Genomic DNA, 17799 nt, shown 5'->3' with positions numbered 1-17799 from the left:
TCGTGAATGAAGGCCACCCGTCCTCTGCTGCCTCCACCTCTCTCAACTGGGCGTTCTGGTATAACTGCCTTCCCCCTGTCGCCCAGGTCAAATTGCACTCCATCAATTCAGAGATGGTTTTTATATGTACAGCAGCATCTCATAAACAAGGTAATTTGCTTGTTCTCTGTGGCTTGAGGAGCTCCTGAAGGAAATCCATCTTGTGGAATTTAATGAGGTCTTTTTTTTGCAGCCGAAGTTATCTCTCTCAAGTTCATGAAGGGAAAGAGACGTGCGTCTTTGATGGTTTCATGCCAAAGGATGCTGCTCTGATCCCTGATTCCTCGACTAGCTCCTGGTTTTGAAACATTAGTGGCTCTTTGGTCCTTTCTTGCTCATCCCCGAGAGGAGCATCTTCAAAGCTCACGTTGTCGTTCTTCCCAGGCTCAAGAGATTTCAACCGGAGGGGACAAATACAGAGAAGTCTCCTTTGACATCTATTTAGGCCCCATTTCCCAGAAAGAATCTCTCATTCGGGGATCAAAAGAGGTGCCGGGGTGCAGATTCGAGGGACCCATGGACTATGTACTCATTTTAAAGAGCGGGGCCATTCCACCAAGTTGTAATTACCTTGGGGTCTTAAATTCTTTTAAAAAGTAAACAAAATAAGCCAAAGACAAAGAGCATAAAGAACTACTGTGCTGCCACAGCAGGTTCAAACCAGCAAAAGGTTGGACATTATCATTGAACTTGTTGTTCCAAAAGATGATAAAATATACCCCCCCCCCAAACCTGTTAGGCTGGTTTATATGTATTGTTTTGTAATAAGTTAGCTTAATCAAACCAAATTTTCTTCAGTCCATTCAGATATAGCAGGAGATTTGATTCCCCCACCTCCTAATTATTTGATATTGCAATCTTAGCAGATGTTATAAGTTTGAACACTATTTCTTGATTATTTTGTGGAATTGCAGCTTTTAGATAACCAAGCAGAACTATTTAAGGTTCCAAGGGGTATATTGTATCCTAACATGCCAAAGACATTAGCATGAACAGATTTCCATAATATCTCCAGTTGAGAACAATTCCAAAAGATGTTTATGTAATCTGTTTTTATTCAACCCACCTCTCCAGCATTTATCCAATCCTGATTTATATAGGATAGGACAAGTTGGGGTCTTATTTCTTTATAACCTTTTGCAAATTCACAGGTATTACTTCTAGATAAGTGGGTATAGGATTGCAGACGTAGAAAATTAACTTTATTTATTCCCAGACTTTTGGGGCCACTCCCCTTGGATCCATAAACTCATCCCCAGTGCCCCCCATCTTACCTTATAAAAAGGATTATTCGGGAGAGCGGTTTGCATGACCCACTAAGGCAGATCATAGAACACAAAAAAATGCAAAACAGCAACAATTAATTGCACATGTGTTCAAAATCCAATTCAAACTCTTTTGTTGAATTAATTCGACAGACTTGATCCAGTGATACCAGCTTTTCAAAGTCTGATAGTCACTGACACCTTTAGCACCCCCCCTTGTCGTCCCCTTGCCTCTTAGCACCCACCCCCTGGAATCCCACTGCCCCCCCCCAGGAGCAGTACCTCCCCACATGGGAACCATTGCACTAGACTGACCACAACACGCTCCAGCACATCTCAGGTTTCTTATTGTACATTTGTTTGGCTCACACCTGGCCTGGCTGCTTAACTGGTAGAGCAGCGATCCATTTGGAAGTTCATAAGGTCATCTGGCCATCTCCTATAGCCGGGCCCTCTAAGAGGCATCAGGAATGGAAGTCCCCTTCTATGGCCTATTTATCGATGTGAACTGTCCATACATACAAGCAGAAGCAGATATTGTAATATCCAGTGGATTGAGATTCACCAGAATCTCCTTCCTTGTTGCAGAGAGACTTGAACTCAGGACTGTCAGTATGCGAATCAGATGTGAGAATAGTGGGTAGGGGTACATGGTGTGTGTGTGTGTTTGTGTAGAACAGGGGCTGGTCTAAGGCCTGTTCATGAGTTCATGGCTTTGACCCAAGCTATTTGAGGGACTATATCCTCCCATCAAACCGGCCTGGGTTCTGAAATCTTGAGGGAACACCCTTCTCTCAGTCCTGCCTCCATCACAGGCCTGCTTGGCGGGGATGCAGGATAGGGCCTTCTCAATGGTTGCTCCCAGGCTGTGGAACTCCCTCCCTAGAGAAGTTAGCCTGGCTCCCTCCTTGTTGTCCTTCTGACAGCAAGTAAAGATGGTATTATCCCTACAGGCCTTTGGGAAATGACTGTTTGGTTTTTTTTAAGGAAAGGGCTTTTAAGAAGTGCTGTGCTGCTTTTATTGTTTTTCAGCATCTGCATTTTAATAGATCTGTTCTTTAGACGGTTTTAATTTTATTGGAGTTTAATTACTTTTAAACATTTGTATACGTTTGTAGCTTTTTGCATTTTATCTGTGTTGCTTTGATTGGGGTATGCAGTCTTGAGTCTTGGGCAGGGTAGTGGGAGGGATATAAAGAAACAACAACAACAGTGCCCTCCCATCAGATGTCAAGGAAATAAACAACTACAGTGGTACCTCGGGTTAAGAACTTAATTCGTTCCGGAGGTCCGTTCTTAACCTGAAACTGTTCTTAACCTGAAGCACCACTTTAGCTAATGGGGCCTCCTGCTGCTGCCATGCCGCCGGAGCATGATTTCTGTTCTCATCCTGAAGCAAAGTTCTTAACCTGAAGCACTATTTCTGGGTTAGCGGAGTTTGTAACCTGAAGCGCATGTAACCTGAAGCGTATGCAACCTGAGGTACCACTGTACCTGACTTTTAGAAAACATCTGAAGGCAGCATTGTTTAGTGAAGTTTTTAATGTTTGATGTTTTGTCATGTTTTTAATATTCTGTTGGAAGCCGCCCAGAGTGGCTGGGGAGGCGCAGTCAGATGGGTGGGGTAAAAAGTAATATATTATTATTATTATTATTATTATTATTATTATTATTATTATTATTATTTTGATGCAGAGCCTCCTGCAGTCACTGCCTAGGTTTTTACTAATCTCCCCAGGAGAGCTGTATTGCTTTGCATGCCCACAACGACACTTGCCAATATCCTCGCTCAAAACCAAGAGGTCTGGCTCTTTGGCTTGGAAGAAGTGAGGCAGCTCTTTCAGGAAAAACTCCAGTGCCCTGGGGTGGCTGCCGCTCTGTTGAACTGACCCTCCTTTCTTTTCCTCTCTCTCTCCCGCCCCCTCCTCCTTTCTCCCTGCAGAAGTCGCTGACCACAGACATGATCCCGGAACAGAAGACGTTTGTGGACACAAGTGGATCTGGCATCCGGCCTGCTGTCCCAGGGACCCTCTTTGCTCTCCCTCTCCTCCTTTTGATAGCGGCATTATAGAAGAAAAGAGGGATGAGTGCTCTGAGGGGGTGGGGGAAGGCGCAGCCCAAACTTTTGCGCATGCAGAGATGGACAAAGACACCTTGAAAACGTTTCCTTCGGCCGTTTGGCCTTCCGGAGTCTCTGCTTTCGAAAAGGCACGGCGGCAAGTTTTGCGGGAGCTTTGACAGGACAATTTCCCCCAGGAAATCCGTGCTGAGGGAGCACTTAAACGCCGGGAATTCTGCATACTCAAAGAAGGGTTTTTTTCCGCTTTGTGTTTCTTTTTGGTTTGAAGTGTCTAGAGCAAGAGTCCGAGTCTCCCATTGTGTCCAAATACATCCATGTTTGAAGGGGGTCGCAAATGGCGTTTCAAAGAAGCGCGCTTGCTTTTGCAAGCGGTTGGAGAATCTCGCGGAGGCTGACTCTGGACGGAGAGACTGAGCCAATTGTGGCTTATGCGCCTTAGTTTGCCAAACTGCTTTGCAGGGCAAGAGACAGCTATGTCCCTTCCCCCCTGTCCCCCCAGTTTCCATACCATTCCTTTTTGCTGCTTGGGAAAAAAACACACACACACAACTGTTTCCTTCCTCCCCTCAGCCAAGCTTGGCTTCCGTCACCCACAGAAGTGTCTTAACTTTCTCCTCTTGAAGCAGAAGGTGGAGAAGATGTTTGTGCAGCTGGTGGGGGGCAGGGGGGCCCTCCAGGAGTGCAAGGAGCACTGTGAAATGAGCGGCAACACCCCATGATTTTCTAGGCCTTCAGGACAGCCTTCCTGATAGCAAACCCAGTCAAGTCTCATGGTGGAACAAAAAGCGTATCGGACAGGTTCAGAGGAGATACCCCGTTCTGCTGTTTCTTCTGATTCCCTTCCTCTCTCTTTTCTAGGATTTTTGCTGTCCAAGAGGTGAAACTTCTCCTCTTCTCAAGGTTGCCCCAATGTCACTTTGGGTTCCTGATGGATGGAAGCAGCCATAGCTGGCAACCAGCATTCATTGCTCTCCTTTGATCCTAGGCATATCTAGCATATGTATATCAAGAGAGACCTGCTTCTTTATATACCGTATTTTTTGCTCTATGACTCACCTTTTCCCTCCTAAAAAGTAAGGGGAAATGTGTGTACGTCTTATGGAGCGAATGCAGGCTGCGCAGCTATCCCAGAAGCCAGAACAGCAAGAGGGATTGCTGCTGCGCAGCGATCCCTCTTGCTGTTCTGGCTTCTGAGATTCAGAATATTTTTTTTCTTGTTTTCCTCCTCCAAAAACTAGGTGCGTCTTGTGGACTGGTGCGCCTTATAGAGCGAAAAAATACGGTACATATGGATATACGTAACCAAACACATAACCTGGATAGGGTTCCTTTAGCTTTCCTGTCTTCTTTTTTAAGGGTCAAAACCACAACAAAAATGTATTATTGTAAAGTTTTTTTCTCCAATTATTATTTAACCAATGTCTACAACAGGGAACAAAATATCTCTGCCCTCCATGTGCAAGATGACCTCCTCCAGAGCCCTGGGGCTGGTGGGGGCATTGGCAAGAGGAGAGCGGTTGGGAGTGCTTAACCAGTATCTAAAATAAACATACCAAGAAGCAAAGTGTGTGCTGTTTGAGTCACTGGCCATCCACTCCAATCCTACTTCCCCATCCTGCTTGAGGAAGGTGAGGGTAAAGCTCAGAGCACCTGCCTCAACTTGACTTTCTGTAGGTGAATACAGCTGGAAATGGCCAGACCACCATATTTCTGGTCTGTGCCGATTTCATTTTTTAAAAAACTATATGCTTAAAAGGTAAAGGGACCCCTGACCATTGGGTCCAGTCGTGGACAACTCTGGGGTTGCGGCGCTCATCTCACTTTATTGGCCGAGGGAGCCGGCGTACAGCTTCCGGGTCCTGTGGCCAGCATGACTAAGCCGCTTCTGGCGAACCAGAGCAGCCCACGGAAACACCGTTTACCTTCCCACCGCAGTGGTACCTATTTATCTACTTTGATGTGCTTTTGAACTGCTAGGTTGGCAGGAGCAGGGACCGAGCAACGGGAGCTCACCCCATCGCGGGGATTCGAACCACCGACCTTCTGATCTGCAAGTCCTAGGCTCTGTGGTTTAACCCACAGCGCCACCCACGTCCCATGAGCTTAACCTAATTTTAAAAAATCTCTAAATGGTTAACATAAATTTTTTTTCAATCATTTAATGGACCAAGCCTTCGATGAACAGTTGAGGGAGTTGGAGGGTGTTTAGCCTTGAGAGAAGACAGGTTGAAGATAGCTTCAGAAAGTAGAAGATAGCTACCCATCTTCTCCTCTCAAGGCTAAACATCCTCCAACTCCCTCAACTGTTCACATGGAAGGTAGAGCAAGCTTGGTTTCTGCTGCTCCAAAGAAGAGAACCTGGACCAATAGATTCAAAGGGTAAGACAGGAGATTCTGACTAAACATTAGGAAGAACTTTCTGACGGTAAGAGGTATTTGCCAGTGGAACGGACTCCCTCAGAAGATGGTGGACTCTCCTTCGTTGGAGGCTTTGAACCCGTGTTTCCCAGCTCTTTTTGGACTACAATTCCCATTATCCCTGACCACTGGGATGATGGGAGTTGTAGTCCAAGAACGCTTGGAGACCCAAGTTTGGGAAACACTGTTTTAAACTGAGGTTGGGTGGCCCTCTGTCTGGGATTTTTCGGCCGTGATTCCTGCATTCCCGCAAACCAGCTTTGACCTGATTTGGAATCATAGAATTGCAAAGTTGGAAGGGGCCTTGAGGGTAATATTGCCCAACCCTCTGCAATGCAGGAATACACATAAGCTATATGAAGGCACCTATGCTCCCTCTTCACCCGCTTGTGTGGACAGGCAGCTGGCAATGTGGACACATCCCTGACCTTAATGACACACACATGACATTTGAAACAAAGTGGGTTGGGGGCAACCTTGCTGTGTTTTAAGATGGTCATGAGTAAAAAGGTAAAGGGACCCCTGACCATTAGGTCCAGTCGCGGATGACTCTGGGGTTGCGGCGCTCATCTCGCTTTATTGGCCGAGGGAGCCGGCGCACAGCTTCTGGGTCATGTGGCCAGCATGACTAAGCCACTTTTGGCGAACCAGAGCAGAGCACGGAAACACCGTTTACCTTCCCACCAGAGTGGTACCTATTTATCTACTTGCACTTAGTGCTGCTAGGTTGGCAGGAGCAGGGACCGAGCAACGGGAGCTCACCCCGTCGCGGGGATTCGAACCGCTGACCTTCTGATTAGCAAGCCCTAGGCTCTATGGTTTAACCCACAGCGCCACCTGCGTCCCTCACTTCCAGCCATACCTGGAGACATTACTGGATGCTGAACTACCATGATGGTTATGCTCTGCCTTCACAGCTGGAAGCAGCAATGCTTCTGAATACCAGTTGCTGGAAACCCCAGGAGACGAGAGGTCACTTGTTTTTTGGGTACAGCTTGCTGGTTTCCCTCTGGGGCAACTGGTTGGCTGCTGTGAGACCAGAATGCTGGACTAGATGGGCCACTGGCCTGATCCAGCAGCCTCCTTTCATGTTTTTGTGGCTGCGGGGCTCAAATGTGGCCAGGGGCAAGAGATGGTGGGTCTGAATGGCCTCATTTGCTAAGAGGCATACGGTCCCTTGTTCAGGTGACTGATCGGAAACAAGCTCAGTGGAAGAACCAGAGCTCTTCTCAGAAATACTCAGGCCCATTATATATGCTCTCAACAGCCGCCTCTCCAAATGGGGAAGAAAATAGATACAATCTCCGGAGGGCAATGAAATTGAAAGATTCTGATGTGCCTCGCAAGCAAACAGAACTCCACGAAATTGCCTATTGCCGCTGCCTTTATGATAATTGCCTTCCACCTGTTCTACCTGCAGGTGGAGATTGGGGGGAAGGGGTGGGGAGCAGGAGGGAACGCATCTTTGCAAGGTATTCCAAGGCAAAGGAAATCGCTTCTGGGCTGAAGGGAGCCAGGCCAGAAGCCACGGTGATGGCCGTGGCTTGAAATTGCCAGTCAGCTGCAAGTCTGCCTTCGGTGGAGGGAAGTCCTTTGCCGGGGTTCTGTGCCTCCCCCCCCCCAGCTGTTTTTGTTGTTGTCTTTTGTCCTTGGGGAATTGCTGGTGAGCAAATTACAGTGGTACCTCGGGTTAAGTACTTAATTCGTTCCGGAGGTCCGTACTTAACCTGAAACTGTTCTTAACCTGAAGACCACTTTAGCCAATGGGGCCTCCTACTGCTGCTGCGCCGCTGGAGCATGATTTCTGTTCTCATCCTGAAGCAAAGTTCTTAACCTGAAGCACTATTTCTGGGTTAGCGGAGTCTGTAACCTGAAGCGTATGTAACCTGAAGCGTATGTAACCCGAGGTACCACTGTACAGTGGTGACAAAATGAGAAGGGTGCACCTATCCAGAGACCGCACAATTGCCTTTAAATATGAGCCATAGCTCATTAGTGACACAGGAGCTTGACAAGCTCGACTGGTTAGAGCATGATGCTGGTGACACCAAGTTGCAGGTTCGATCCCTGTACGGGACAGCTGCATATTCCTGCATGGCAAAGGGTTGGACTAGATGGTCCTCAGGGTCCCTCCCAACTCTACAATTCTGTGATTCTGGCTCATACCATTGGTCCATCTATTGCATGGGTAGGCAAACTGAGGCCCGGGGTCTGGATCTGGCCCAGTCACCTTCTAAATCCGGCCCGCGGACAGTTTGGGAATCAGCGTGTTTTCACATGAGTAGAATGTGTCCTTTTATTGAAAATGCATCTCTGGGTTATTTGTGGGGCCTGCCTGGTGTCTTTATATGAGTAGAATGTGTGCTTTTATTTGAAATGCATCTCTGGGTTATTTGTGGGGCATAGGAATGCGTTCATTTATTTATTTTTTTCAAAATATAGTCCGGCCCCCCACAAGGTCTGAGGGACAGTGGACTGACGCCCTGCTGAAAAAGTTTGCTGAGCCCTGATCTATTGTCGACACCAGGGGTCAGCAACCTTTTTCACCAGGGGGGCGGTCCACCGTCCCTCAGATCATGTGGTGGGCTGGACTATATTTTGGGACGGAAAATGAACGAATTCCTATGCCCCACAAATAACCCAGAGATGCATTTTAAATAAAAGGACACATTCTACTCATGTAAAAACATGCTGATTCCTGGACCGTCTGTGGGCCGGATTGAGAAGGCGATTGGGCTGCATCTGGCCCCCGGGCCTTAGGTTGCCTATCCCTGGTCTACACTGACCACCAGCAGCAACCTGGGGTTTCAGGCAGGAGTCGCTTCCAGCCCTGGAGGTGTCACTGGGGAGTGAACCTAGCCCAATCAGCTTTCTTTTTTTTTTAAAGAATATTTATTAAATTTTCCAATTTTTTAAACAGACAAACAAACAAAACAAACAGAAACATTAAACAAAAGCATAAAATTCATAAACCATACTTTTAAATAACAAATTTCTCAGACCTCCTCATACTTCTCCTTCTTGTATCCCAATTAAGATTATTTGTTCAGCAAATCCTTCATTTAAAGCATTACAGCTTATAACATTACCTTATTTTTCAAACCCTTTCCCCCCCCCATCTATGTTCCTTTATATCATTACAGCTAGAAACCTCTCAATTTCAATCCAACACCATCTAACTTTCTTAAATTTTACAATATTTCTGTAGATAGTCCTTGAATTTTTTCCAATCTTCTTCTGCCAACTCTTCTCCCTGGTCACGGATTCTGCTCGTCATTTCTGCCAATCCCATACAGTCAATCAATTTCATCTGCCATTCTTCCAGAGTGGGTAGATCTTGCGTCTTCCAATACTTTGCGATGAGTATTCTTGCTGCTGTTGTAGCATACATAAAAAAAGTTCTGTCCTTCTTTGGCACCACTTGGCCGACCATGCCCAAGAGAAAGGCCTCTGGTTTCTTCAAGAAGGTATATTTAAATACCTTTTTCAATTCATTATATATCATTTCCCAGAACGCCTTAATCCTGGGACACGTCCACCAAAGGTGAAAGAATGTACCTTCATTTTCCTTACATTTCCAACATTTATTGTCGGGCAAATGATAGATTTTTGCAAGCTTGACTGGGGTCATGTACCACCTATATATCATTTTCATAATATTCTCTCTTAAGGCATTACATGGTCCACAACTGTTCCCAGTCAGCAAACATGATATTATGTCCAACGTCTTGTGCCCATTTAATCATTACAGATTTAACCGTCTCATCCTGAGTATTCCATTTCAGCAGCAAGTTATACATTTTTGATAAAGTCTTAGTTTTGGATTCTAGCAGTTCTGTTTCCAATTTAGATTTTTCCACCTGGAAACCAACTTTCTTGTCCAAATTAGCCCAATCTGCTTTCAAGGCAGATGCTCTAACCACTGAGCCACAGTTCTGTACCATGCTAGTTGGTTACTGAAGTGGACATAGAAGCATTGCGGAAGGGCAATGTTAAGTTGTGGGCGAACATATCAGACGACACAGCGATTCTTCCAAGCAGCTCTTTATTTGTAAGCTGAAACACAACTGAACTGAGGAGCTTAGTCAGCCTGCTTATATAGAGCTCCAGAACAATGTTAACTGTTGCAACTTTCTAAAACTATCCAATCACTGAACGTCACTTTCGATCCTTCATTTGCATACAAACTAACCAATCACTGAATGTCACTTTCGATCCTTCATTTGCATAACTATCTACAGTATCCCCCTGCTGGCCCAGGGTGAGAACTTCAGTACATAACAGGCAAGGCTGCCCATGGGCCACGTGACTGGCCAGACAAAGCAGCTCGTCTCTTTCTCTCAGAGGTGAGACACATGGACATGCCCACCAAGAATAAAATGTGCCACTTCCACATTTATTTATTTATTTATGTGGGGGAAATGCATATCGCTGTGTCATAAAAAATACTGAAGTGCTTTACAGCCATAAAAACTGTTTTAAAAGTTTAAAACAGACCTCCATTAACCATTATGGAAGGATGCATTCTTCATTGCCTGCAGGCATTAAAAAATTGGCAGAGAAAGTGACTGCTAAATCTCCAGATTCAGGTAAGTAGCCGTGTTGGTCTGAGGCAGTCGAAATATCTGATGCAGTCCAGTAGCACCTTAGAGACCAACTAAGTACCTGAAGAGGTGTGCATGCACACGAAAGCTTACACCAAGAACAAACTTAGTTGGTCTCTAAGGTGCTACTGGACATTTTTTTTATTTGCTGAATCTCCAGTAGCAGAGAGTTCCACAGGACTGGGCCAATGGCAGTAAACGGCACTGTTTCTCAATGCTGTCAAATGAACGTCAAAACTTGGGGAATGAGCAATGATGCTCTTGCAGTTGATCTCAGTGACCAAGCTGGGATGGAAGCGTTCAGGAGGTCCCCAAGGTCCCCTGGACCTAAGTTCTTCAGAACTTTGTGAATTCATGCAAATATCTTGAACCTGGCTCAGGAGTAAGTGGATGGTCAGTTTGGGCTGTCACCTGAAATCTAAACTGATCCACCAACAGAAGAAGAAGAAGAAGAAGAAGAAGAAGAAGAAGAAGAAGAAGAAGAAGAAGAAGAAGAAGAAGAAGAAGAGTTTGGATTTGATATCCCGCCTTTCACTCCCCTTCAGGAGTCTCAAAGCGGCTAACATTCTCCTTTCCCTTCCTCCCCCACAACAAACACTCTGTGAGGTGAGTGGGGCTGAGAGACTTCAGAGAAGTGTGACTGGCCCAAGGTCACCCAGCAGCTGCATGTGGAGGAGCGGGGAAGCGAACCCGGTTCCCCAGATTACGAGACTACCGCTCCTAACCACTACACCACACTGGCTCTCTCAGTGAAGAATTTTCAAAGAGAATAGTTCATTTATTTCTTTTCAGACGCCGCCTGCTGTGCCTGTCTGATGCTAGAGAGAGAGGGAGCCATGTTGCAGTGCTCCGTGTGTGTTTGTATGTAAATAAAGTAGATTAGCCAAAATGCTGAGTTGCTGAGGTCTGTTACGCAAGTGTGCAGACTCTGCAGATCCCTAAGTGTGCCGGTGTTGGTTGGCATCGGTCGCTGTGATGTTCGGGCAGAAGAAAGCTTTTGAAGCTCCCGAACGATCAACAAGGAGGGAGAGAACATGCCAGTCGGGCATGTGTCTCTGCCAGGGTCCTACTCGAGTGTAGGCTGAACTCTCGACAGCCGTATCAGGTATTTGCCAGTGCCTCTTCTATCTGCGATGGTGCCAATCTTCTTATAAAACAGGACTTCCTATAAACAGCAATGCAAAAGTATTTTGAACGCTGCTGCTTGATTTAGCAGGGGAGCTCTTTTTAAGAGAGAAATGCGACCGATCAATTGACTAAATGGTGCGGCCGCACATTTCCCAAGCTATGCAGTGCTCCTGCGGGAGAGCGCTGGGAAAGTGTAGGCTCTGCTTCCTCCCCCCCCTCCACATTCTGAATTCAGGAAGTCTATAGGCTGAATTGCAGTCACGACGACAGCTAATAAAGCATGATGGCGGATGGCGGGGATTGCTGACCAGGGTTCGACAAGATGACCCCTAAGACCCTTTCTGCAGCAATGATTCCTGCAGTTGCTGGAAGCTGCTCAATGAGCAGGCCTTTGTTAAGAGGCGTGGTATAAATACTCCAAATACACACTTAACATCTAGATGTGGTCTGTGATCATTCTGCATTGGCAGCCATGGGGAATTGGGAGTTGCCGGCTCTGAAAAATAAAAATAAAAATCTAAAAGATGTGCTTAAAGGTAAAGGGACCCCTGACCGTTAGGTCCAGTCGCGGACGACTCTAGGGTTGCGGCGCTCATCTCGCTTTATTGGCCGAGGGAGCTGGCGTACAGCTTCCGGGTCATGTGGCCAGCATGACTAAGCCGCTTCTGGCGAACCAGAGCAGCGCATGGAAATGCCGTTTACCTTCCCGCTGGAGTGGTACCTATTTATCTACTTGTACTTGACTTGCTTTCGAACTGCTAGGTTGGCAGGAGCAGGGACCGAGCAACGGGAGCTCACCCCGTCACGGTAATCTGAACCGCCGACCTTCTGATCGGCAAGTCCTAGGCTCTGTGGTTTAACCCATACCGCCATCTGTGTGCTTAACCTCCAAGAATTAGAACATAAGGAAAGCCTGCTGGATCAGGCCAATGGCCCATCTAGTCCAGTATCCTGTTCTCTTAGTGGCTAACCCGATGTCCTAATGGGAAACCTGCATTCAGGATCTGAACACAAGAGCCCTCTCCCCTCCTGTACTTTCCAGGAACCAGTATTCAGAAGCATTGCTGCCTCCAACTGTTGAGCCAGAGCATAGTTGTTGTGGCTAATAATAATAATAATAATAATAATAATAATAATAATAATAATAATTTATTTATACCCCGCCCTTCCCGGTTCAAAAACCGGGCTCAGGGCGGCTAACAACAAATTGAAAACACTTAATTGATGCAACAAAAAACAGCATAAAAGATAGTATAAAACATGAATAACGATAATTTCAGAATTCAAAAATCAATTTAGTGGGGGGGAGGGGTTATCCAATAAACATTAGATGATCACCAGGGCTAGCTGGCTAAATTAGTCCTATTTGGGTCAGCGAGGAGACCAAGGGAGAATTCTTATGTGTCCTGTTCCGTCACAGATAAGGAAGGCACACATATGACAGTTAACTCTTTCTTCGCAAGAGAAACACACACGTAAACATGCTTCTAGCCTCTATAATAATAATAATAATAATATCTTTATTGTCATTGCCCCCTCTCGGGGACAACGAAATTACTTGACTGCTCCATAAAAACACTAATTAAAACAATACAGTATAGTACAGCAAGGAAGATTAGATGACTTTCAAAGTCCAGGCTTCCCATTCAGGGCCGAGATCGCTCTGGAGAAGAAGCTGTTCTTAAGACGGCTCGTTCTTGTCTTCATCGTCCTGTATCTCCGTCCCGACGGCAGGAGCTCGAAGAGACAGTGACCAGGATGCGATGGATCTTTTACTATGTCCAGTGCCTTCCTATGGCACCTTGTGGCATAAATCTGCTCTGAGGTGGAGAGTGGGCAGCCAACAATGCTCTCTGCTGCCTTAACAACTCTGCACAACCCCATCCTGTCCTGGGTAGTACAGCTTCCGTACCACACACATAAGCCATAAGTGAGCATGCTCTCAATGGCACAGTGATAGAAGGCAAGCAGCAGTTTCTGCGGAAGATGGTTTTTCCTTAGAATTCTCAAAAAGTACAGTCTCTAAGCAGCTGTCCACTGGTCTGGGCCCTATGAGGCAGTTATGGCAATAGGAAGCAAGCATGCACACGCACACACCAGTGTTCTGGTTTATATAACAACAACAACAACAACAACAATAATAATAATTTTTTTTATATCCCGCCCTCCCCAGCCAAAGCCGGACTCAGGGCGGTTAACAACAATAAAACAGTACAAAAGTACAACACAACACAACACAACACTCTAAAATCATTCATTATAAAATTAATTCAAATCAAGCCACTGGCAACCGTTGGGCCAGAGCTCCGCGAAGATTGCTGAGGGAGGGAGTCAGGCTGTGCCCTGGCCAAAGGCCTGGTGGAAGAGCTCTGTCTTGCAGGCCCTGCGGAAAGATGTCAAGTCCCGCAGGGCCCTAGTCTCTTGTGACAGAGCGTTCCACCAGATCGGAGCCACAGACGAAAAAGCCCTGGCTCTAGGTGAGGCCAGCCTAATGTCTCTGTGGCCTGGGACCTTCAGGATGCTTTTGTTTGAAGACCGTAAGTTTCTCTGTGGGACATATGAGGAGAGGCGGTCCCGTAGGTATGAGGGTCCTAGGCCGTATAGGGCTTTGAAGGTTAAAACCAGCACCTTAAACCTTATCCTGTACTCCACCGGGAGCCAGTGCAGCTGGTATAGCACCGGGTGAATGTGATCTCTCAGCGAAGACCCCGTGAGGAGCCTCGCTGCAGCATTCTGCACCCGCTGGAGTTTCTGGGTCAGTCTCAAGGGCAGCCCCACGTAGAGCGAGTTACAATAATCCAGTCTGGAGGTGACCATTGCATGGATCACAGTGGCTAGGTCAGGGCGAGAGAGGTAAGGAGCTAACTGCTTAGCTTGGCGGAGATGAAAAAATGCCGCCTTTGTTATAGCTGCAATCTGCGCCTCCACGGAAAGGGAGGTGTCGAAGATTACACCCAAGCTCTTAACGGACGGTGCTGGCACTAATTGCGCCCCCGCAAGAGATGGGAGTTGCCCCCCCAATCCCATATCGTCCTGTCCCAGCCACAGGACCTCTGTCTTTGAAGGATTTAGCTTCAACCGGCTCCCACGTAACCATCCAACCACAGCTTCCAAACATCTGGTCAGTGTGTCTGGGGCTGAGTCAGGATGGCCATCCATCAACAGATAGAGTTGGGTGTCATCAGCAGTCACCGGAGCTCTTGCTGCCCCATGGCCCTCCAGAATCTAGGAGACGGCAGGGCAGGAGAAGGTGGGGAGCCTGCAGACCCATCTGTTGGCTGAACAGCCTCACCTTCTGGCACCACATCTGGCATGCTTTTCTCCACGCAGACTGCCCCGACTCTCCCCTTCCCCTGGCTCCTTATGGGCAGCACCAAGCCCTATCAATCACTTGTCCCCTCTCCTGGGTCACTCTCCTGGTCCCTTGCCTCCATCCCACACTCTTTGGAGTCCTGCCTGCCCCTGATATCATGTTCCTGTCCCCCCGCCCCCCGGACTTAACCATGTCTCCTCTATGAATTTGTCCAATCCCCTTTTAAAGCCATCCGAGTTTGTGGCCATCACTGCCTCATGTGGGTGGGAGTTCCATAGTTTAACAATGTGCTTCAGGAAGAAGGAGTTCCTTTTATCTGTCTTAAATCTTTCAACATCCAGGTTCAATGGATGTCCACAAGTTCTAGTGTTAGAAGGGGCAGTGGGGGGCAACATTTCTGTGGGAATGTTCAGGGATGCAGGAGAGGATATATTGTCTGATTATAGCCTTTCCAACTTGTGTAAACAAGTTCACAATTTAGCAGAGTAACATTCCCCTTTTTAAACTTGCAGCGGATGCGTTCGCTCAGGCTCACTAAAGCCTCTATAATAATTGTTCTGGTATTTCCCCCTTATTCCATCATAAAAGATTAGACACAACACAGTCTTCTATAAAAGTATAAAAAGAGTTTACTCACTCACATTCTGTTCACAATCGGATCCCAGAAGGCAGACTTAGCTTTGAAAAGTAACATACACCTGGAAACTATCTCATAAGGAGATAGTCCCTTTGTCCTCTCTTGGCTTCCAGCATCTTTGGCTAAGCAGATGTTGCTTCTTTGATGCATGTAGTCAAAGAGAGAGAGATGGCTGCCCTGCCCTGTGCTTTTGTCGTTACCTGCACAGGTGAGGCCACGCCCACCTCTAGTCACATGCAGAGGAAGTCTGTCCCAGCCCAGAAGGAAACAGGGAGTTTACCTGCTGGCTGGACAAACATTCCTCCCCGTGTAAACATGTTCACTCTAGGAATGTTGTACTTGACTGCTCTTGTGTTTCACATCCCACAATTTCTCCATCCACTCGCTGCATGCCAGGCATAATTTTATAAACTTCTATCATAGCATAATGTTATAAACTTCTACTTGCCTTTTCACTAAACTGAAAAGTCCCAAATGCAGTAACCTTCCCTAATAAGGGAGTAAGTCTATCCCATTTTCCAGGTCTTGGGCCAGAGATAACCTTCCTTCTTTATTTCCCCTTGCCAAACTCATGCATTGCATTGAGCTAAGAACGTTGTGGCCGTCAGGTCTTGTTCCAGCTGAGCACCGTGGGTTGACACGGTTTGTTCCCTGCCTTCTCCCCACTCAGCGATGTGTATGGCGAGGCACACGAGAGGGTGAACTTAGAAGGAGCAGTGCATTCGCCTCCCTATTACTGAAAGAAATCAAATTTCCTTCAGCTTAGCAAGAATGGCAAGCAGGCAAAATAAAAGCCGCACTAATTGTCTGGCTGGCATTCTGCTCACATGTTTGTGCAAAGGGAATTACTCGCCTGCTGGAGTGTCGGGGAGAAAAACCTCCTCAGCCGGCACTCAAATATGTTAGAGACTCATAAACAAAGCTGGTTGCTCAAAATGGAAAGGGTGGTGGTGGTTTGAAAAGGACTTGACGTGGGTCATGTTCACCTGCAGTGTTGTTGTTGTGGTACTAGCATGTGATTTCATGGATGTGGCTCCACAATCCTCTGAGCGAAGGAAGGCAGCCCTGCGGTTATTGTCAACCAGTTCTGTTGTTGTTGTTTAGTCATTTAGTTGTGTCCGACTCTTCGTGACCCCCTGGACCAGAGCACGCCAGGCACTTCTGTCTTCCACTGCCTCCCGCAGTTTGGTCAAACTCATGCTGGTAGCTTTGAGAACACTGTCCAACCATCTCGTCCTCTGTCGTCCCCTTCTCCTTGTGCCCTCCATCTTTCCCAACATCAGGGTCTTTTCCAGGGAGTCTTCTCTTCTCATGAGGTGGCCAAAGTATTGGAGCCTCAGCTTCACGATCTGTCCTTCCAGTGAGCGCTCAGGGCTGATTTCCTTAAGAATGGAGAGGTTTGATCTTCTTGCAGTCCATGGGACTCTCAAGGGTCTCCTCCAGCACCATAATTCAAAAGCGTCAATTCTTCGGTGATCAACCAGTTAGCACAAAGGGGCAGGACCAGACATGGCTGACCCAGGCATCCTCTTGCAAAGGGCAAGCCTCCTTTGTGTAGGGCACAGAGTTGCTACAGAGATGGAGGGAAATGGGACTGCACCTATGGATTCACATGACAAGAAGGGAGAACCCAACCAAACCAAACCAAGTTCTTAGGAATTGCTTTCTGGTGGGGAGAGCTGTTCGACAGTAGAATAGACTCCCTCGGGTTTTCAAACTAGGTCGTGTGGGAGATTAGCAGCCAAACCTAACAAATACATATTCTTGCTGGTTGCATACCTTCCGAGTGTCCCGATTTTCCAGGGACAGTCCCGGAATTACAGCCGCCATCCCAGTTTCTGGTTTTTCCTGGAATGTCCCAGTTTTCCTCTTCTCCACGTCTCAGAGGACAATTAAAAGCGCCGTGTGTGGGCGTAGGTGTAAAAACGGAGTCCTGTTTATATGGAAAATAAAATGTCTGCATCAAATGAAGGAAATAGGGAAGCTGGCATACAAAGCCCTTCCTATAATTTTGAAGGAAAATGTCACCAATCCACTCTAAATTCTTTAACCTAAATGCTTCACCAGCCAGCCATTTTTTAAGGAAACGCAGTGTTGCTTCCTTTACTGGAAATGGAGCTGCAAGCCTTTACACATCTTCTCAGAAGTAAGTACCACTGTATTCAAGAGAGCTTTCTCTCAGGTTACTAGAGAGAGACCATGTAGCTTTACATTGCAATCCTCTGCATTTTTACTCAGAACTAAGTCCCACTGAGTGATTCCTGCACTTCAGCAGGCTGGACGAGATGACCACTGGGGTCCCTTACAACTCTACC

At 46.8% G+C, this 17799-nt stretch overlaps 1 protein-coding gene across 1 annotated transcript in view; it reads left to right on the top strand.

Moving 5' to 3' along the window:
- Positions 1-4948, top strand: part of GFRA2 (GDNF family receptor alpha 2) — an 83751-nt gene extending 78803 nt beyond the window's left edge. The window contains 2 exon segments of the mRNA XM_053401325.1: positions 3247-3297; positions 3299-4948. Coding sequence (XP_053257300.1) covers positions 3247-3297; positions 3299-3361 — 114 coding nt within the window. The 3' untranslated portion in view covers positions 3362-4948.
- Positions 4949-17799: the final 12851 nt, after the last annotated feature.

This window comes from Podarcis raffonei, chromosome 8 (assembly GCF_027172205.1).
Source record: "Podarcis raffonei isolate rPodRaf1 chromosome 8, rPodRaf1.pri, whole genome shotgun sequence".
NCBI lineage: Eukaryota > Metazoa > Chordata > Lepidosauria > Squamata > Lacertidae > Podarcis > Podarcis raffonei.
This window is presented reverse-complemented; position numbering and strand designations above follow the sequence as displayed.